At 39.1% G+C, this 22,159-nt stretch overlaps 1 protein-coding gene across 5 annotated transcripts in view; it reads left to right on the top strand.

Moving 5' to 3' along the window:
• The window catches only part of IARS1 (isoleucyl-tRNA synthetase 1), a 239,037-nt gene that overhangs the window by 174,385 nt on the left and 42,493 nt on the right, over positions 1-22,159 (top strand). For all 5 annotated transcript variants that reach the window (XM_054035752.1, XM_054035750.1, XM_054035749.1 and 2 more), the window contains 8 exons: positions 5,977-6,068; positions 6,470-6,547; positions 6,924-7,045; positions 11,342-11,444; positions 11,648-11,731; positions 19,588-19,762; positions 20,724-20,836; positions 21,565-21,660. In XM_054035752.1, coding sequence (XP_053891727.1) covers positions 5,977-6,068; positions 6,470-6,547; positions 6,924-7,045; positions 11,342-11,444; positions 11,648-11,731; positions 19,588-19,762; positions 20,724-20,836; positions 21,565-21,660 — 863 coding nt within the window. The remainder of the gene's footprint in view (positions 1-5,976; positions 6,069-6,469; positions 6,548-6,923; positions 7,046-11,341; positions 11,445-11,647; positions 11,732-19,587; positions 19,763-20,723; positions 20,837-21,564; positions 21,661-22,159) is intronic.

Raw genomic sequence — 22,159 nt, 5'->3', positions numbered from 1 at the left:
AGTTCTGTTACAAATTGATGTTTCTCATGCTGGTTAAACTTGAGAGAATGGCTTAGTTCAGTGGTGTCCAAACTTCTCTTGTCGTCGTTCCAGCCCCCTCTCCCCCCTGCATTTATGGAATCTGTCGCGTCTCCCCTCCATTACTGCACAGCCAAGGCTTCCTCAGCAGAGGCGTTGGGCTGAAGGTAGAGCTGGGGACAGAACTGGGGATGGGGAAGGAGCTGGGCTAGAGGCAGAGCTGGTCTTGGGGTGGAGAGGGAATGAGGGTTGAGCTGGGCTGGGGGTGGGGTGGAGTGGAGTGGGGCTGGAGCTGGGCTAGGGGCAGAGCACAGGACAGAGTGAATCTGGGGTTGGAGCAGGGCTGGGTCGCGCTCCCTCCCCATCCCCTCTGGGAACTGGCCCAGGCTCTGCCATGCACCGACCTCCGAATGTTTCTCTGCACCCCCTAGGGGAGTATGTCTCACAGTTTGGGAACCACTGACTTAGTGTCTTTCTTTTTTTCCCTTCTGTCAGCTCAAAGTATAATATCATTGTACAGGTTATAACTGGAGATTCTAGACTATTAAAAGTGAATGAAATGTAGTTTCAAAACAAACAAATATCTCACTGTAAAATATGTAAGTACGTTGGCAAGCTTTTCTTGTTGTGCATCGTAGTTACTTTTCAAGCAGGGTTAGTAGTGGGGTCTCTATCAGAACATAAAACCCCATAAATAGTTTTTATTTTACTTGACACATGACTCCAGAAAGTTTCCTTTTTAAGTTGAAATATCTAGTGCTCTGTCTTTGAGTATGTTTACACTACGGGATTATCCCGATTTTACAGAAACCGGTTTTTGAAAACAGATTGTATAAAGTCGAATATATGTGGCCACACTAAGCACATTAATTCGGCGGTGTGCATCCATGTACTGGGGCTAGTGTCGATTTCTGGAGCGTTGCACTGTGGGTAGCTATCCCATAGCTATCCCATAGTTCCCGCAGTCTCCTCCACCCATTGGAATTCTGGGTTGAGATCCCAATGCCTGATGCGGCCAAAAACATTGTCGTTGGTGTTTCTGGGTACATCCTCCCCTCCCTCCTGGAAAGCAATGGCAGACAACCGTTTCACGCCTTTTTCCTGGATGAACTGTGCAGACGCCATACTGCGGCAAGCATGGAGCCTGCTCAGCTCAAGACAGCAGTCATGAACATTGTAAACACCTTGCGCGTTATCGTGCAGTTTATGCTGAACCAGAACCTGCAAAACCTGGCGATGAGGTGTAGGCTACGGCAGCGCGGCGACGAGAGTGATGAGGACATGGACATGGAATTCTATCAAACCGCGGGCCCTGGCACTTTGGAGATCATGCTGTTAATGGGGCAGGTTCATGCCGTGGAACGCCAATTCAGGGCCTGGGAAACAAGCACAGACTGGTGGGACCGCATAGTATTGCAGGTGTGGGACGATTCCCAGTGGCTGTGAAACTTTCGCATGCGAAAGGGCACATTCATGGAACTTTGTGACTTGCTTTCCCCTGCCCTGAAGTGCCAGAATACCAAGATGAGAGCAGCCCTCACAGTCGAGAAGCGAGTGGCGATAGCCCTGTGGAAGCTTGCAACGCCAGACAGCTACCGATCAATCGGGAATTAATTTGGAGTGGGCAAATCTACTGTGGGGGCTGCTGTGATGCAAGTAGCCAAAGCAATCACTGAGCTGCTGCTACCAAAGGTAGTGACTCTGGGAAACGTGCAGGTCATAGTGGATGGCTTTGCTGCAATGGGATTCCCTAACTGTGGTGGGGCGATAGATGGAATCCATATCCCTATCTTGGCACTGGAGCACCAGGGCAGCCAGTACATAAACCGCAAGGGGTACTTTTCAATGGTGCTGCAAGCCCTGGTGGATCACAAGGAACGTTTCACCAACATCAACGTGGGCTGGCCGGGAAGGGTTCATGATGCTCGCGTCTTCAGGAACACTACTCTGTTTAAACGGCTGCAGCAAGGGACTGCAGAATATAAGAGTTGGGGATGTTGAAATGTCTATAGTTATCCTTGGGGACCCAGCCTACCCCTTAATGTCATGGCTCGTGAAGCCATACACAGGCAGCCTGGACAGTAGTCAGGAGCTGTTCAACCTACAGGCTGAGCAAGTGCAGAATGGTGGTAGAATGTGCATTTGGACGTTTAAAAGGTCGCTGGCGATCTTCACTGACTCGCTCAGACCTCAACCAAACCAGTATTCCCATTGTTATTGCTGCTTGCTGTGTGCTCCACAATCTCTTTGAAAGTAAGGGGGAGACCTTTATGGCGGGGTGGGAGGCTGAGACAAATTGCCTAGCCACTGATTACGCGCAGCCAGACACCAGGGTGATTGGAAGAGCACACCAGGAAGCGCTGCGCATCAGAGAAGCTTTGAAAACCAGTTTCATGACTGGCCAGGCTACCATGTGAACCTTCTGTTTTGTTTTTCCTTGATGAAAACCCACCCCCTTGATTGACTCGTTCTCTGTAAGCAACCCACCCTCCTCCTTCGATCCCAGCTTGCTTTCAAAGGAAATAAAGTCACTATAGTTTAAAAATCATGCATTGTTTATTAATTGATTATAAAAAGAGTGAGAGTACTGAGAAGGTAGCCCGGGTGAGGTTTGGGAGGAGGATAGGAGGGAAGGAAAAGGCCACTAAAAAAGTTCAAAGTAATGACAGCCTTTTGGTTGGGCTGTCCACTCGGGTGGATTGGGAGGGTATGGAGCATGGTGAGGGGGGGAGGGAGGTTATGCAGTGGCACTCTGTGCTCCTGCTGCCATTCCTGAAGCTCCACCAGATACCAGAGCATGTCCGTTTGATCACACAGCAGCCCCAGCGTTGCAGCCTGCCACCTCTCATCTTGAGCGTCCCTCCTGTCCTCACGTTCACTGTCATCTTTCCTGTGCTTTGATACCGTGTCCTTCCACTCATTCAGATGAGCTCTTTCATTGCGGGTGGATTCCATGATTTTCTAGAACATTTAGTCTCGCATCCTCTTTTTTTCGACACCTTATCTGAGATAGCCTTTGGGACGGAGGAGGGAGGCTTGAAAAATTTGCAGCTGCGGGAGGGAGGGGAAAAAGGGAGAGAAGTATTTAAAAAGATGCATTTACAGACCAATTCTTATACTCTTTCACGGAGAACAACACTATTCACATTCCATAGCACATGTGATTTCGGTACAAGGTCGCATTTTGCATCTTTTAATATTGAGTGCCTGCGGCTTTGGTGTTAGGGAGCACAGACGCCGGTCCAGACAACAGAATTCGGCTTGCATGCGGCAATGGTAAGCCATTGTCTTTTGGCTTCTGCAGCTTTCCTACAAGCAGCGCCCTCCTTTCCCACATACCAAGCAAAGCCCCTTGAGTGCTGCGGTTTTCCTGTTAACGTGCAACAGCAGAAACCAAACCTTCCCCCCTCTCCCCCCATCCAATTCTCTGGGGTGATCTCTTTATCCCTCCCCCACCACGTGACTGGTATCAGGGAAGATTTCCTCCCCGCCCCCTCCAACTCTTTCCCCCCCCCCCCCACGCTTGGCTAACTGCAGGAAAGGATTTCTTTTCAGCCACAGGCAAACAGACCAGTAGGAACGGCCACTTCTGTTCCCTTAATTAAATTCCCGTATTTCAACCAGGTTACCATGAACAATATCACTCGCCTGAGGATAACACAGCAAGATGAAGAATGGATGTCGCTTGAATGCCAGCAAACACCAGAACCATACGCTGCCAGGCTTTGTCATGCAATGATACCAGATTACTTGCTACTAGCATGGCGTGGTCAAGTGTCCTGCTATGGAGGATGGAATAAGGCTGCACTGCCCAGAAACCTTCTGCAAAGGCTTTTGGAGTACCTCCAGGAGAGCTTCATGGAGATGTCCCTGGAGGATTTCCGCTCCATCCCCAGACACGTTAACAGACTTTTCCAGTAGCTGTACTGGCTGCGAATGCATCCCAAGTCCTCAGGGCAAATTAATCATTAAAAAACACTTGCTTTTAAACCATGTTTTGTATTTTAAAAGGTAAACTCACCTGAGGTCCCTTCCATGGGGTCATGGTCTTGGATACTGCCTTGGGAGGGTTGGGAGGGTACTTCACTCAGGCTGAGAAAAAGATCCTGGCTGTTGGGGAGAACGGAGTGCTGTGTGCTCTCCGCAAGCTCGTCGTCGTCCTCCTCCTCCTTTTCCCTGTCTGCAAAATCCTCAGGTGTGGCTGAGATTACCCCCGCCTCGGAATCCATGGTCAGAGGTGGGGTAATGATGGTGGCCCCCCTTAGAATTGCATGCAGCTCAGCGTAGAAGCAGCATGTCTGCGGCTGTGACCCGGAGCAACCGTTTGCCTCCTTTGTTTTTTGATAGGCTTGTCTGAGCTCCTTAACTTTCACGCGGCACCGTAGTGAGTCCCTATTGTGGCCTCTCTCCATCATGCCCTTGGAGATTTTTTTCAAATGTTTTGGCATTTCGTCTTTTGGAACCTAGTTCTGCTAGCACTGAATCCTCTCCCCATATAGCGATCAGATCCAGTACCTCCCGTACGGTCCATGCCGGTGCTCTTTTTCGATTCTCGGATTGCATGGTTACCTGTGCTGATGAGCTCTGCATGGTCACCTGTGCTCTGTACGCTGGGTAAACAGGAAATGTAATTCAAAAGTTCGCGGGGCTTTTCTTGTCTACCTGGCCAGTGCATCCGAGTTCAGATTGCTGTCCAGAGAGGTCACAATGGTGCACTGTGGGATAGCTCCCGGAGGCCAATACAGTCGAATTGCGGCCACACTAACCCTAATCCGAAATGGCAATACCGATTTCAGTGCTACTCCCCTCGTCGGGGGAGGAGTACAGATATCGATATTAAGAGCCCTTTATATCGAAGTAAAGGGCTTCGTTGTGTGGACAGGTGCAGGGTTAATTCGGTTTAACGCTGCTAAATTCAAGATAAACTCCTAGTGTAGACCAGGCCTTTGAAAGATATTACTAGCTTGTGAAATGCAGTTGTAAAACGTGTGCTGAGGAACTCTCAAAGGAAAGGTGTATAATTCAATAGCTGTTTGAGTACTAAAATAAATTCCAGAAGCAAAAGACTATGCTATTCATAGCAGCTCCTTATTTTTAACCAAGCTGTCTGCAAGTTAGTAACTTTTGTTTATAAGGACTAGTTTATCTAACCTTTCTAGAAAACAATTTTTTGTGCATTAAAAACGTTTGAGTAATTAAGGTCATGTTTCCCTTTGGTTGGACTTTGATGTTTGTGAGAACCTCTTATTTGTGTTAGCAGTTCTTCATGCATTTGAATTACACAGAACCTAAGAAAATGGCTGTGCCTAGCTTTTTATTTTGTTAATATTATTCATGAGATAAAATAAAATCTGTTTGCATGAATGACTTTATAGCCTTTAGTCTACTCTATTATTTAGAAGAACTGTACAAGAAACTCTCCCAGGGAAAAAAAGTTAAAAAAAAGTTGCAATAAAAATTAAAATGGTTTCTGAATTGGGTAATTACATCTCCATTCATGTTTCTCCCACAATTTTTGGTGAATTTAAGTACTCAGCTGTTTCTTTTAGCAGTATGTTCAAATTTAGGAATTGCCAAACCATAATAGATCAATGGCCCATCTTGTCCATTATCTTCTTCCAGTATGCTTCAGATTAAGGCATAAAACGGCCATAATGCACCTCTGTGCAGTACTAGACCATGGGTGACAATTTATTTCTGACCTTCAGAAGGTGGTGACATGCTTAAGCATGAGAATTGATTATGTTTGTAATTTTAATTTTATGATATAGTTTAAGTTCAGATTCTAGTAATACTAGTGTGCCTAATCCATTTTTTTAATCTTATGAAGGTATTTGCTTCTGTAAAGTCATGAGTGTTAAATTGTCAAGGCTTTATATTACTGTGTGATTCTTTAAGTGAAGAATTTGATGCAGAAGGCAAGTGTTTTGTACACTAAGAAATAATTTTTCTTCCTAGCCTACAGACTATACACTGTAGTCCCTCGACTAGTTAAGTTTGTTGATGTACTGACCAACTGGTACGTCAGAATGAATCGCAGAAGATTAAAGGTAGATGCTATTTCTGTTGCTAACTTTTTACTGTAGATAGAGCCCAATGTAGTTTAAATAGATTAATTAAGCTAATAAAATCCTTTAGAATCTTTGTGTGTTATATAAAACTGGGTAGCTTTCGGCTGAATAGCTGAAATTGCAAATAAATATGATTTTCCCTTTTTACTTCATTTATGTTCTTGCCCCTTGTTTCTTCATAGGGCCAGTAAAAATACACAGTAGCCCATAATTTTTGTTTTGTGTGGTAGGATTGAACTGTAATTGTGGCTCTTGGAAAGCTAGCATTTATTGGGTGAAGGAGTACAATCATGTATTACAGTGTGAGAATGTAGTTCATGATTTTAAAAGTATAGATGTTTTTCTAATCCTTTTCCTTTCTCCATGGATACTTTGAATAGGGTGAAAATGGGAATGAGGACTGCATTATGGCCTTGGAAACCTTATTCGGTGTTCTGTATGCAATGTGCAGACTCATGGTAAGGGTTTTACACTCAATTCTAATTATTTAAAGGCAGACATCAACTGAGATTATAAAGAGATTTGAATAATAATGGGTTAAATGCAAATGGAAGGTGAACAACTGGCATCAATTTAATTTGTTCATCATGGCCTATTCCTTGAATTAGTGTTATACTTTGTAGTGTTAAAACGCAAAGTAAATATTCCATTTTTGCAGAGTTGTCTGTTGGACAGTATAATCCTGTAACATAAGGATTCCTGATTAATAAGAAAAAAGGAACACACACAAAAACTTGTGTTTTGATGATGATGATGAAGATAATTGGTTGAAAATATAGACGATACAATTCAGTAAGAGTGCATTCATGAGTAATAATATATAAAATATTGCAGGCACCTTATACTCCCTTTATCACTGAATTGATGTACCAGAATCTGAAGACCCTTATTGATCCGGCCTCCGTTCAGGAGAAGAACTGTGATAGCATTCACTATCTGATGCTTCCTCAAGTGAGGTAAGAAACAGTCTCTATTGGTGATAGTGGGCAGGGTTCTCTTTCCTGTAGTTACAGAGAGAAGTTCTTCATACCTTATTCACATATTTAAACAAAGCAAAAATACCAGTCTTGGGTATTTACAAGCATGCAAGGAACACATTTTTTGATACAAAGGATGCCTTTTGCAACCAGAAAATGATCTTGCAGTCGTGCTTATTTTTTTAAACACTTCTGTTTTCCTTAGGCAGGCAAAATATGTAATTGAATCTTCAAAAAGTGTTTATGAAACTATTTTACTCCTGTATACCATTTTGCTTTAGGGGAGTGTTTCCTTTTAGTCTTTAACACACTTGCCATTGCTGAAGTGTGTTACCTTGACAGGTCTGGCTGCGGCAGTATTGATAAGGTGCTGTGGCAGTATTGGGAGGAAAGGTGCAGAGTTAGCACTCTTTCTAGATCCAATCTCTCCCCTTCAGCAAAGAAGCTGGCTACACACTTGGGTTTCTCTGCATGCTGAGAAGGGTATACAGCTTGGGTATACAGCTTGCTGGGGCAAGAGAAGAGGGGTCACACAGCTATAATGTTCCCCATTTCTCATAGGCATGAAGTGTCTCTTTCAAGGTGGATGCTTAATTGGAGGCTGCAGTGCCTGCCTTCTCCAAAAAGACCCCCCAAAGGATCGTAAAACTCTGTGCCAGAACCTTTTCAAGTCTGAATATGTCTGGCCATAAGCCTTCCTCAGTACCAGTCTGGTGTTAAATCTCAGGCTAAAAGAGGTTGTTGCCTTGAATGGGCTCCGTAAGGAACTGTGAAAATGATTTCCACTGGCTAAGGGTCTGTGTTCTTCAGATGGAGCCAAGGAAAGCTCCTCTTTACAAAAGGATACATGGTAAGAAAGATAAGGATCCTGTCACTGAATCTGCTTGGATTTTGGTGTGATCAGTGTCCTGTAACTGAGGGGTCCCAAAAAGGGTTTTCTTGGATCCAAGTTGGTCACATCAGTCTGCCTCATCAGGTCACCCATTATATCAGTCTGACCATATATGAGGAGTCTACAGCTTTTGAAGGCTGTGGAGAGATTTTTCTCTGAAACTGTCTTCCCCCTAGCACCGTGAAGGTGAGCCGTTACAACCATGGCGGCCCCAGTTCTAAAGTAAGCTCATGTCATTTGCAAATCCATGGGGTCCTTGGTTCCTGTGGATCCAAGGTGGTACTGGGGACTTCTCAGAAATGAGAAGAAAAAAGGTTCTTTCCTGTTTTACTACAGCTCAGCCTCACAACCCAGCAAGAATGACACAGGAACATATCTGGGACCTCAGATGTCAGCTTGGGCCACCCAGAGTTTAAATCATACCTAGGTTTTTCTTTTTATGCATATTGTGCCTTTTGGTGTCTCTGACCAAGCAAGAGAGCTATCAGTTGTGTTCCTTCTGATGGCTATACAGTGTACGCTATACAGTATACACTAATTGGAAAGTATTGTTACAAGAAATCTACTGAGATTCATTTAGCAATGCTGCTGATTTTATGTATTCTAGAAGTGTATTTTCTATGGCACAGAATGTGAAACTGATAAGTTGTCATTAGGAATGCCCTTGAACTGGTGGTCTATATGGACAAATACAAGGAAATTCAGTTATTCATGGCAACTTGATTTGTGTAACTTATTGGGTCCCATGTGCATTCCTGTTCCCTTCTACTAATCAAATCAAAGATAGATGTGATTTTAAAACTAAATTACACTTGAGGTTTTATAGTGGCTAAAAATCAGGCAGTCATTTTTCTTTGTTGGTGCCTTTTTTGTCTTAGTGTTATGTTTAAATTAAGCTTTGATTGTGATAGTTAATCTGTAATGAGCTAGCTTTTCCAAGGGCAGTAGCACAGATAGCAACAAAGACATAATCTTTTTTTGTGGCAGTTGTAGACTGCTGTGTGGTGTGTACTTTCACAGCAGTATGATAGGTTTATACAAAAAAAGCTATATGGCAAATATCATGGTTGTCAGATTAAACTGACTGTGTCATTTTCAGGGTTGGACGTAAATTTGTATCCAGCTTTTAAAACTGCATGTGTGTAAGAGAATGAATTGGTTCTGTGACACTTAAGCAATATATTGATATATACAACTAATGGTAATAGCTCTGAGTTCTTGGGAGTCCACAAAAATGTGATTTCATTTTCCCTTTAAGTGCTATTCAGATTAGTGATTTAGGGAAATTCTGATAACCTTCAAGACGGCCATCAAGATGCAAGAGATTAATCCAACTCTTTTGCCCTGCCTTAACTCCCAGAATTCTGAGCTCCAACTGTGGCTCTTATTTCCTGTTCTTCATTTAGATGCACAGTCTCCTGACACATTGCTTGTTGCAGACTTTTATATGCCTTGGAAATCCAATAAGTTAATACTTTTTATAGAAACAGTTGAATTTGAGTTGCTCTAATAGATCTGTACTTCAATTACAGTCAAATAAACAATAGATCTGTAAACTTTGACCCTGAAATATTGGGATTTTTTTTAGCAATGATTTCTGTTTCAGGCTCTTTGTTTTCAGTTTTTACTGATTTTTTTTTTTTTTTTTTAAGCAAAAATTCCTGGGTTTTATAAAAGCTACTATTTGGTTTTCTATTGTTTTTTTTTCCTACCTGAATTTTTGACCCTGCAATACATGAAAATACTGACGATGATAAGAAAATCCAGGACATTACATGAAGTAGATATGTTTATTTTAATAATAAATTAGTCTAAATTGTAAATATGAGGCTGTCAGCTCAAGTAAGGCAGAGTTGTGGAATGAACAACACACATGCATGTGCAAATATGTATGTACTGTAAATGTGCAGTTCATGAAATAAACCACACCGTTAAACTGCTTTTACTTTTAGTACTCTTACTTTTCTCTATTTGTTGCTTTTTTTCTGTCCTAACCTCTCCCAATATTTACCCAGAAAACTGCTCAATTAGTTTTTTTGCATCAATTTTCACCTATTCTAAAATGTTTGTAATAAATATTGATAAATTCCCAGGAAATTTTCAAACAAAGTAATAACTGAAAATGAAGGCCTTACTTATGCTGTATGCTAACTAGATTCTTCTCTGTCCAAAGTAACAGGTAAAATCAGAAACATTGTTTTTGTAATACTTCATTGAGTTTTATAATAAATCATAAATCTATGAAAAATATTCTCACATGCAGTTTCACAATAACACTTTAAAGTCTTAGTGGAAATATTTCTTACTATGAACATTTATGAATGAAAACAAGAAAACTTTATATTGCAATAAAGTACAAATTTAAACTTTTTTTTTTTTTTTTTTTTTTTTTTTTTAAGTCCTTTCCTGGGAAATTTGCTTGAAGAAGCACAGAAACTTAGAAATAGTCAATAACTTTAATCCAAAACTTCTTGGTACCACAGATTAGGGCATGACAAGTCTTAAATCTTGCTCCACAGATTCTTCTCCCTTCTGGTAAACCTTCCAGACTACTCTGTTTTACACCAAGAATGTTTCCACTTAAAATGGTATAATTAGCAACTTCACATCCATAGTATACTTTTCCTTTGTTCACAGCTTTTCTGACACAAATCAATACCAAAATAGTAATGACTGTGTGCTTTGCTTGAAAATTTATGTAGTTTTGAAGGAGCTGCCTGAATTACAGATACATTCAAACAGTCAACAAAGAAGAAGAACTGGCATCGCTCATAGAACTGGTGATTGCTTTTACATTTGAAACAAGCTTTGACTCTGTGCTTAACCTGAAAAACAAGCTGTCTGGAAACAGAGAGGTGTGGTGCGAGCTTGTTATCAAGCCACAGAGAAAAGCAAAAGGTTTGAAATACATAAGCTTTCTGGAAAATTCAGGTCTGAATTCTGGAAAAATGCACATGGCCCATCATCCTTTTATAACCCACACTTTCAAGATAAAAAATTATGGAGATCCCACCAGTTCACTGTGTGTGGGTATTTCAATAGCAATGTAACTGTTTCATTTGTTATATATTGTTGGATATTCCATTATATAATAAATGTAAATCCTGCTCTTCATTGGATACTTGTAAAATAATAGTCTTGATAACTATTTCACATCAGTCAGTCATGTGAAAGCTATTAATGACAGCTAATAAGAATAATTCTTTAATTAAAAAAAAAAAAAAAAAAGGAACTCCCACACAAAATTGCTTCTTAGCATTACCAGTAAATGGATATGACCAAATCTGCTATGGGAAATTTTTGACAGATGTGACGATGGGTTAAAGGTTCACTTAAATAAATCTAAAGAGATGAAAACATTAAATTGTTTCTTCCTAATCTAGGGAGGATCTGATTGACAAAAAAATTGAAAATGCCGTTTCCTGGATGCAATCTGTTATTGAGCTTGGCCGGGTAATCCGAGACAGAAAAACCATTCCAGTAAAGGTTAGAAGCTCTTAATATCTCTTACATCAATATTCCATGAATATATAGCAGCTCTGTAACTTTCGGAGAAGGGGGAAGTAAGTGACTAAATCTGTGCTAGCAAGCAGAATTAAACAGAATTTAGTTTAAAATGACCAAAATAATACTTTCTGTAGCCCTTTATTTCTTCTCTCAGACTGAACCTGTATTGATTTTTGTTGCAGTATCCACTGAAAGAAGTAGTGGTTATCCATCAGGACCCAGAGGCTCTGGAAAATATCAGGTCTTTGGAGAAGTATATACTTGAGGTAAGAACATAATCAACAGAGGAGATTAATGGAGTTTTACTGTGCAAGTCAGTTTGAAAGAAGCTCTACTATATCATAGCTATTGGCTTGGTTAATAACTGAATTTCAGTAAGTGAGGTAAGTTACATATATTGCTCTTTTGGGCCACATTCCATATTTGGTCAGTATGCAAATTTGTGAGTCGTATAAAAGAGAGCTGTGTGCAAAGGGTAGATTATGACCCTAAATCTACAGACTACATTTATGAGAAACACTTCATCTCTGAATGTGTCTGACCACACAGCATGACTTTGGTAATATACAAGTCATTCAGAGAACTTTAGAAATATACTTTTTCATGTTCATTGTGGGGCAGAAATTAAGTTTGAATGAAAATGAGGCATGCTAAATCACTCAGGATTGCCGAAGTATATTATAGTCAAATCTTGGAGGTGAAATTGTAGGGGTAATCATTATTTATCAATAAATAATTCAAGGATATTAAAATGCAATGACTAGAGTATATGCTGAAGGGTTAAGGAAGTATACAGATCCATAGCTTGCTTAGATGGAAAGTTCTGTGAAAAGTAAGAGCAGAAAACAATTGAGTATGTTCCAAAAGTTCTCAAAGCTTAACCTGTTTTTCCAAAGTTCTATAGAAAATAAAATGTCAAATAGGTAAGATTTTATGGTCTATATAATTTCTTGCAATTATCTTGAGCATCCCCTGTGATATGCCTTTGTAGTACTTTCTCTTTTATGTGGATCCATTAGAGAAAATGCACTCTGCCCTCCTTTAATACTTTACTAGGATAAAAACCCTGCCATTCAAAATAAATTAACCTTTTTGGTATTTGACATATTTAAGTTAACTGTCAAATTGTCTGGGCATCCTGCTTTCAGCCAGTCATCTAAAAATTAGTAGTTTCAAGATGTTCTTGAAGCTTTTAATCTCTGTACCAAATTCAAGAAGTTGGGGTGGGGAAACAAACTTATTTCTTTTTACCTTTAAATGCTGGTTGTGGAGCTGTTGTTCATTGTCTCTTGAATTCAATTAAATGCTATTACAAACAGCTCATTTTAAAGTGTGTATTCTTTCACTTCAAAGATATCCTGCAGTAGAAAAATCAAGTGTGTGGGTAGAAGGAGAGGAAGGTAACATTTGGTAAGGAAGACTGTTTTTTAGCTGGAGTGGCTAGTTTTAGGGGTACTTTGAACTCTATACTCATGTTATCTACCTTGGTAAAAGGATGACATGGAGATTGCCAGGTGTTTAGAATTAATTAAGCAATATACAGTTGAATTGTTTAGCTTGATGATTTAGGTGGATTGTCACGTGAAGTCTATAGGAAAATGTGTGCAATGGTGAAAATCTGATTAGTGTTATAAAATAAATATCCAAATTAAAGCACAAAAATTACATAGGATCTTCATTGAGCATGTGATTAAATCCTCCATAGGGAACGGTAACTGCACATAAACATTGAATGTAATAGTTACTTCATCCAGTCATCCTTTGCATGAACTTGATTGTTTTGTTGTAATATAACTTCATTTTGTGCATCATCTTGGTAATATTCACTAAAGAAACAGATTAAAATGTACTTGAAAAAATCTTTTTGTTTTTACCAAATAACAAGGGAGATAGTTCAAGATTGGAAAAGATTTTAAAAACGAATTTATTTTTTCTTTGCTGTTTAATACTTGTTTCTCTTCAATTAGGCAATATAAATGGACTAATCAATTTCACTTTCAGGTTCATATCCACTAGCAAAATTCTGCCAAGTTTGGGCTACAAGTACTGCAATAAATGTTTGTTTATAAAAAGTGCTCTCATTAGAATTTTGTTTAGTGATAAAATAGAAAATAAAATTATAGAAACACTTCTACCAGTGCTTGGTTTTGTGTACACTAGGCCAATTTTGACTGGTCTCTTTAAATGTGAAAATATAAATTCTTCCGCGTAGCATTGCACAGTCTGGTTAGATGTACTGAGAGTGTTTCACTTTTTCTAGAGCCATCAGACACTGACTGATACCAAACTAGACTCCAGAGGACTGATAAAGTATCTTAACTAGGAATCTTCTATGTCCTTCATGGCCATACAAAGATAGCCTCCCATTCTGGCTCTTGGAGTGGTAGAATGTGTTGAATAGCCACCCAGTCTTTGATAATATCTTCTCTCCAATTCTTGGCAGTTGGAGATTGTGTGGTCCAGTGGTATGAGTATTGGGCTGGGAGCCAGCAACTCCTGAGTTCGAATGCTGGTTTTGTTAGCACTGACCCTCTTGTCTTCAGCAAGTCATTTAGCCTCCCTGCCTCATCTGCCTTTCTTCATCTGTAAACCTAGGAGTAATACTCAAGGCACAAGGGAGTTATGAGGGTTGTTGTAAAGCTCTAAAAGTATTTGTTAATTTACATTTGTATAATGTAGCATTAACTTACATTGTTTTTTGGGAACACAGACAGTTGTATAAAAGTAAGGCTGGGTTGACCTCTCAAATTAAACATAGGAAAGTTTGTAATAAATGGTGTTAAGGATTAATTAAAGTTCCGCACCTATGACAAAAATAAGAGACATCTTTTTTCTTAAAAACATCAGGCAACACACTCAATAAGACATTTCTTAGGGTGTATTAATTTGCCCCTGGGTTAGAGTTGTGCTGTGTAAATCTTAGTCTTTCAGGTTGATACCAAAACCCAATATTTGTTTTGCTACTTATGGAAAGTTTTCAAGTTAGTTACTGGAAAGGAGAGCACAGACCTAGAGATATCCATGTGAACTCAGCCAATTTGCTCCATTTTGATTATACTTCTCAGCTTTGTTGTTCATCAAACTTGATAATGTAATCAGAGTATTTGTGACTTTTATTTTTTATTCTTTAGCATTAATGCCAGAAATGATTTTTGGTAACTTTGATAAAGTGGGATTTCTCTTGTGATTTACCTCTGTGATGTCACTTACAGTGTAAGCTTTTAGTACAACTCCTTACAAAAGAAATTGAGAAGTACAGGAGATGTCATTTTTTTGTAAAACCTCGTTTATTAGAACAACTTTCTTCGGCGAGCTCTGTTTTAAATTGACTTGCTTTGTGAACTGCAATCTTTGATTCTTTATTATGAAAACTAAGCAATTATTTTAAACAAATGAAACTTAAGACTAATGGTAGGGCTCTTAGACTGGGCAATCGATTCCTTGCCAAAAATGGTTTAAGTGCTAGTGCACAAAGGACCAAGATCAAGCTCACAAGAGAAACAAGTCTTAAGAAAGCTTTTAGTAACAGAGTCAAAAATGGATTTGTCCTGTCAGCACTAGCAATTAAGCCATTTCCAGCACTGGTTTGAGGGACTTGTTGCAAACCCCTTTCAGTGAAGGATCAGTGTCCTAACAAGGTTTTACATAGTTTTGAAATCCATCAGATAGCCCAACATACTGTATGAGCAGGAATGTTGGGATCTATGTATTAAAGTTTTTTATAGCTTTATACTCCAAAAAAGAAATGTGCAATTCTTCACCCTACATATTAAAATGGAACATAATCTATTCAATATGGGCCATATCCAGGATCTCCCATGGTTCCATATTAATTGTGATGCCACAGCATAGTGCATGATGGAGCATTAGATTGGCAAAGGAGTTGGCTAGCTAAAACTGATTTGGATATTATGGTCTTAATTTTTTTTTTTCTTCCAATGTAATATGCTGAATACTCATCTTACTTTAGTTATTGGGAGAATTCAGTCCACATTTAATCAGTACACAACTTACTGCAAGTATCATAGAAGTGTAGGTCTGGAAGGGACTTCAAAGTCCTCAAATCCAGCCTCCTGCCCTGGGGTAGAACCAAGTAAACCTAGACCATCCCTGGCAGGTGTTTGTCCAACCTGTTCTTAAAAACCTCAATGATGGGGATTCCACAAACTCCCTTGGAAGCCTATTTCAGAACTTAACTACCCTTACAGTTAGAAAGATTTTCCTAATTTTTAATCTAAATCTCCTTTCCTGAAGATTAAGCCCATTACTGTTTGTTCTACCTCCAATCGACAAGAAGAACAATTCATCACTGTCCTCTTTATAATGACCCTTAACATATTTGAAGACTGTTATTAGATCCCCACTCAGTCTTCTTTTCTCAGGACTAAACGTGTCCAATTTTTTAACTTTTCCTCATAGTTCAGGTTTTCTAAAACTTCTGTCATTTTCGTTGCTGTCCTCTGGACTCTCCAGTTTACCCACGTGTTTCTTGAGGTGGAGTGCCCAGAATTGGATACAATATTGAAGCCGAGGCCCCACTATTGCCAAGTAGAATGGGATGATTACCACCCCCTGTCTTACATACAATGTTCCTCCTAATAGCTCCTAGAATTATATTAACCTTTTGTTGCAGCTCATCACATTATTGACTCACATTCAATTTGTGATCTTCTATAACCCGCAGATCCTTTTCAGCACTACCACCACCTTGCCAGTTATTCCCCATTTTGTGATTGTGCATTAATTTTTTTCTTTCTAGCTGGGAATGGACGAAGGGATGGATCACTTGATGATTACCTGTTCTGTTCATTCCCTCTGAAGCACCTGGCATTGGCCACTGTCAGATGACAGGATACTGGGCTAGATGGACCTTTGGGCTGACCCAGTCTGGCCATTCTTATGTCCTCCTCGAGTTCTCGAAGATAATTGCGAACAGTTCTGAGATTGCTTCAGGTAGTTCCTTAAATAGCCTAGGATGAATTTCATCAGGCCTTGGAGTTGTGTGCAAGTTTGTCACAGAGGTAATCTAATTGGTGTTAGATAGGGTGTCAGTTGTATTATGTGAGGAAATCCTATTGGTTAATCCCTGATGCAGAATTTATCAGATTAAATATGCTTAGCAAAACAAAAATTACATAAATAGTTATCAGAATAAAAAAAACCACTCAGTTTCTATAGGAGCATTTACAGTTTTTGCTACACGGAGGAAGAAGTAAAATGCTTTATAAATACTCCAGCAGCAGACGTCCACCCTTTCAAAAAAATATGTTCATGTTATGCTAGCTCTACCTGTAATTCTGTTATTATAAGATGTCCGCAGAGCTACCACCTGAAATGACAGCACACAGCCACTAATCCATACATTTAAAAGGCAAGACTGAAAATAAAGTCCATTATGGATGGATACTATCCAATAAAGATGTCTGCAAAGTCCATAGCCATTTTCTTCTGTGTCAGATCATGCTGCTGAAATCTCTTGTTTCAGACAGACTGATGCTTCACTTCAAGAACCATTTGATTTCATTTCATGAATTTTTTTTTGTGTATGAAAACTGCAGATTCTGCCCCAACAATGAAAAATAAAGGTTTTGACGCAGCAAGTACTATTCTTAAAAGTTGGCTTTTCAGGAGAAAATCTAACTTTTTAAATGTCGTGAAGGAATAAACATTTAGGAGGACAAGAATTATATTACATACATTATTTTAGTCACTTTATTAATCAAATACCTTCTTGAAATTATTATTTATTATTGCATTGATTAAAAATATAAATGAAGGTCATGATTAATCCAGGATGAAAGGACCTATGCCATGCTCACTATTGGATTCTGGAGAGAAATGCGGAGTCTAAGCATTCAGTACAAGATAATGTAAATAAAATGACTTAAAATACATATCCATCTCCTAATATCTCTAATAAAGGATGGGGCCAAATTAGAGTGCTGAGAAAAATTTTAAACAAATGCAATGGGAAAGTTTAATGGCATTCATGATATACTATTTTCCTGGTAAATTAAATATTTTAGTTAATTTAATATGTATTTATTTATTTTGGAGTAAGTTACTAAAATTTACTTTAAACTAACACATTTTTGAAAACTAGAGCTTTTGCTTTGTGGCTTTACTTTGTGTACTGTAGATTGTTAAAGTATTGTGATGCAAGTATTTAAAATAATTGTAGTACAGATGCACATTGTATCCTTACATGGTGTATAGATATCTTTGTGTGTAATTGTACAGATATAATTACACGTTCATGCACACAGTATAATGCCTTAATTTTATATTGAGAAAATTAAGGATGTCCTAGTGGCAAAGTCAAATAAACCGTTTTTTCTAATCAAAACAATATGTTGAGACTAATACACAATTAAACCTATGCTATCCTGCTACTTGATTGCACAAGCAACTTAGCTTAAATAATTCTACTAGTATTATCACTAACACTATATGCAGAAAACTAGTTTTTAATCTGATTATTCTTGAACATTGATTGGCTAATATGGCTAGGTTTTGGATTTACCTTGTTAAAACTCAGGCAGAGATGTTGTATAAACTTGAGCTGTGTCTTATTTGTTATGTCTGTCATTTGTCACTTTCCATATGGGTTTGTGTCTAACAGCACAGAGTTAAAACTTAATTACCTCTGAAACATTTAATTCCAATTCAATTTTCTTTCCTAAGCAAGTTTGTTAAATGGGACAGTGTGTTAAATGAGTATTCTTCTGAGCTGTTCTCTTCAACAGGACTTCCTTAGAGATGAGTCTGTGGTGTAGAGAGAATATTTAGCCATCATAACCCCAGTCTAACTGTTTCAGCTGTTGGGTCCTTTCATACCGACATGGGTGGTATTTTTCTAGTTTCCACATCTTATACAAATAGATTGCTTATTAAATGCATTAGGTGATTCTATCGCAACTTGTGTGAACTCTGCTAACCTGTCAGGTACTAAAAGCAAAACGTGTAGGTTATTCAACAAATTCAATATAGGTAGTCTTGGTAAGTGCATAGAATTTTACAACCAACAATGTCAGTAAAAGAGTTAATGTATGGTATGCTGGGGGCAGAAGTTGTAAAGCACTGTTACAAACAAACAATGAAAGAAGATAGAGCAAGATTCTGCCTTAAGTTCCAATTTTAGATACGAAATTGTGTGTCTTGAGTGTGACATTCTTCTTTAATTTTACAAAGTAGACAGAATAACCACAGGCTTTCTATAAGACTCAGAGCACTTTTAGTGTAGTCTAAATCTAGATACAGTGCTTTCCTCTTTAGGAGGAAATTCCTTAAACCTACAGAAATTACAAGTGGTGCATGTAGTGATCTCTGGTTTTCAATAGAGTTGAATGTAAAGTACAAAAGTCTACAATGGTTCTTGAAAATCTGCATCACTTCAGGCCAAAATATGTAACAAGGGTAAAAGTTCGGAGGCAACTTTTAATTTAATTAAATGATGAGGAAAACATCTGTAGTTCTGCATCAGAATTTACTGGCAGAATTCCAGAACCACAGGCCATTAATTTAACTTGTTCAAAATGCATCCACATACAATGAGGTTGTAGGAAAACCAGAAAAGGAAAAAGGCAAAATGAGGTACTCAGGTTGATGTTTGGTCCACTGAAGAACTAAAACTTGTAGTAGTTTGTTGGCTACAAATAAACTGCAGCCAACGTCTTAACACAATCCTGAATATGTTATGCATCCTTTTGAGTCAATGTCTGGCAATATAATTTATTGGATACACAAAGATCCTACAGTCCTCTCTCTTCACGTGGTAGAAAAGCATCAGAGAAGGCTAGTCTGATTTGAGGTTAGAGCTGCACAGAATCTTTAGATTGTAGTGAAATCTTTACCCAATAGGCCAAATGGACTGCAGCTGAAATATGGGAGTGGGATCTGCTCCTAAAGAATAATCTACATGTCATTGTTTTGTTTATACATTGTCACACTGGTATAACAGATTAATCCTTTTATTTATAAGGACATTTAGATAGTAAACTCTTCGCTTTCATGCTATAATCCTCCTCCCATCCCTTTTCCCTATTTTTCCAAGTATAGTATTATTTTTGTGATAATTGTTATTTTGCTTATATGTTTATTTTCTTTTGGCAAATTTATACAGGAACTTAACGTACGTCAGGTGACATTGTCTACTGATAAAGATAAGTACGGAATCCGTCTAAGAGCAGAACCGGATCATATGGTGCTTGGGAAGCGCCTGAAAGGGGCCTTTAAAGCTGTTATGACTGCCATCAAGGAGCTGAAGAGTGAGCAGCTGGAAGAATTCCAAAAGACAGGTGCATAGTGGGACTGTATGCATTGATCAGCAGTTGATGGTCATGATGTGGACCTTGCAAAGAAGAGCCAAAGGATTTCAGGCCTCTCAGGCTCAAGCCATTGCTTTTAGTTTAAATTATAGTAATCAGTTTAACACATTTTTTGTAAAAAATAAACACAAATACATTGTTACATCAAAATGCAAGAGATTTTAAAGGCCCAACCCCCAGATAACATTCCAGGCAAACTAGTGAACTTTCTAAGTGAATAAAGGGAAGCTGCGAATTGATACCGTGAACCTACTTGTCTAGAGTAGAAATAAATGGCTTTATGTGCTTAATTTACACATTGCTTTTATGTACTGTGGTGAAAACTATTATGTAGAACAGAGTAGACTAATAGATTCTTGTATGGAGTACAAGAGCTGGATTGTTCCATGACTCTTAAATTCATTTATGAAGTAAACATCTAGCTGAAACTTTTTAAAAAATATTTGTTTAATAGTTTCCGGTGGGTGGGATTTTTCCAAACATCTTTACTCTGTCTTGTATGTTTAACTTTTATTCAGCTTTAATAATAGACTGCTATTGATTCCAAATGGTCTGCACCAATCGTGGTGCTTGAGCTTAAATTCTGCTGCTTGTAGTGACTTTACTTTGGAAAGTCTAAATTTGGAGTAGTTTTAATGTTCCTGAGAATTGCTTAGCAATGTTGGACAGCAGTGCTGGACTTCAAATAACATAGCTCAGGATTTCTATCAATTTAGTTGCTTATAATCAGTTACCTGTATTAACACAATGAGGAAACTGTCTTCCTGTTGAAAGAAATGTCATAATGTGATGTATTTCTTGTATTTGAAGTTTGATATTAATGTATACTTAATTCAAGAGTTACCTGCAGGATGCTCACTGACATGACTAAGAGAGAAAGGCTTTGTTTTGTAATAAGCTAGTGTAAATAATTGTCTTATTAATTATATAGGTACCATTGTTGTGGAAGGTCATGAATTACATGAGGAGGATCTCCGTCTCATGTACACCTTCGATCAGGTCATGGGCGGATCTGCCCAGTATGAAGCGCATTCTGATGCTCAGGTATTGTAGTAATTATTTCTCTGCTTTAAGCAAAGTGTTTCCCTAGAAAGCAGGGCTGGCTTCAGGCACCAGCCCAGCAAGCAGGTGCTTGGGGCAGCCAAGGGGAAGGGGCGGCACGTCTGGCTGTTCGGCGGCAATTCGGTGGCGGGTCCCTCTCGGAGGGAAGCACCTGCCGCCGAATTCCCACCGAAGAAGAAAGCGGTGCGGTGAAGCTGCCGCCGGAGTGCCACCGATCGCAATTGCAATCGCGCTTCCTCTCCCCCACCGCCGCTTGGGGCGGCAAAAACCCTGGAGCCGGTCCTGCTAGAAAGTAAGCATTTAAATATTTAAGTGAAGTAATTGTGACACAGTGAGTGAGTTCAAATCATATTTAGTACACAACTAGAAATGAGCGCTGTCGTCTTAACCTAGTTCTTACTGGACACTCATCTATGTCAATGGAAATGCCAGTACTCAGGATAGTATCATGGATAGCTCACTCTTCTCCAGCGGTATTGACTGTTCATTTGTAACAGGAATAATAGCAGTAAAGGCTGATCTTTGTCACTAAAGAAGCTGTGACTTCAAATCCATACGTGGAGCTGATCTGTTGAACATGAACACACCTTATTAAATCTGTCTCCTCGCCATAACCAACCTTAAGTAAACAGCTTTATAAAAATGAAACCGTGCATATTAATGCAATAACTGGTGTATTTTACTAATGCTTCTGCTGTACATTCTTTCAGGTTTTAGTTCTCCTAGATGTCACCCCAGATCAGTCAATGGTTGACGAAGGAGTTGCTCGCGAAGTGATTAATCGCATCCAAAAACTTCGCAAGAAGGTTAGTAAGTGATGGAATGTGATATCATTTTGAAAAATCAGTTTTATATATTATACTGAGGAGGTTAAAGTTTCCAAATTGATTTAAAGTGCAGCTCCATGTACTTTAATATTGCTTGGTTAGCTGTAGAAATGTTTGCAGCCTACAGGTCAAGACATAAGTGGAAATAAGCTATGTTGATCACTCCTTCTTGGTCTCATAGCAGCTAGCAGTCTAACCAGACCCCATATTGCTTGCATGCCTATATCATTTATAGTGGAGACACATCTTCCAGAAGTGGAGCAAATACAGCTTATACCAAATCTTCTGATTTCTTTCCCCACCCATTAGCATCAATTCAGTCTTATCTGGTTTGAGCCTCAGCCTGCTAACCCTCATCCATGCCCCAGTTTCTACCAGACAGTGAGTGTGAGATCTCTGGCCCAGTTTGGGTGAGTTAGACTGCATCAGCTGGATCAGTGACAGAGAGATGAGCTGGCTGCCATCATCATACTTGAAG

Source organism: Malaclemys terrapin, chromosome 7 (genome assembly GCF_027887155.1).
Source record: "Malaclemys terrapin pileata isolate rMalTer1 chromosome 7, rMalTer1.hap1, whole genome shotgun sequence".
In the NCBI taxonomy this organism is placed as follows: Eukaryota; Metazoa; Chordata; order Testudines; family Emydidae; genus Malaclemys; species Malaclemys terrapin.
The sequence above is the reverse complement of the archived record's forward strand: the minus strand, read 5'-3'. Positions and strand labels throughout refer to the sequence as shown.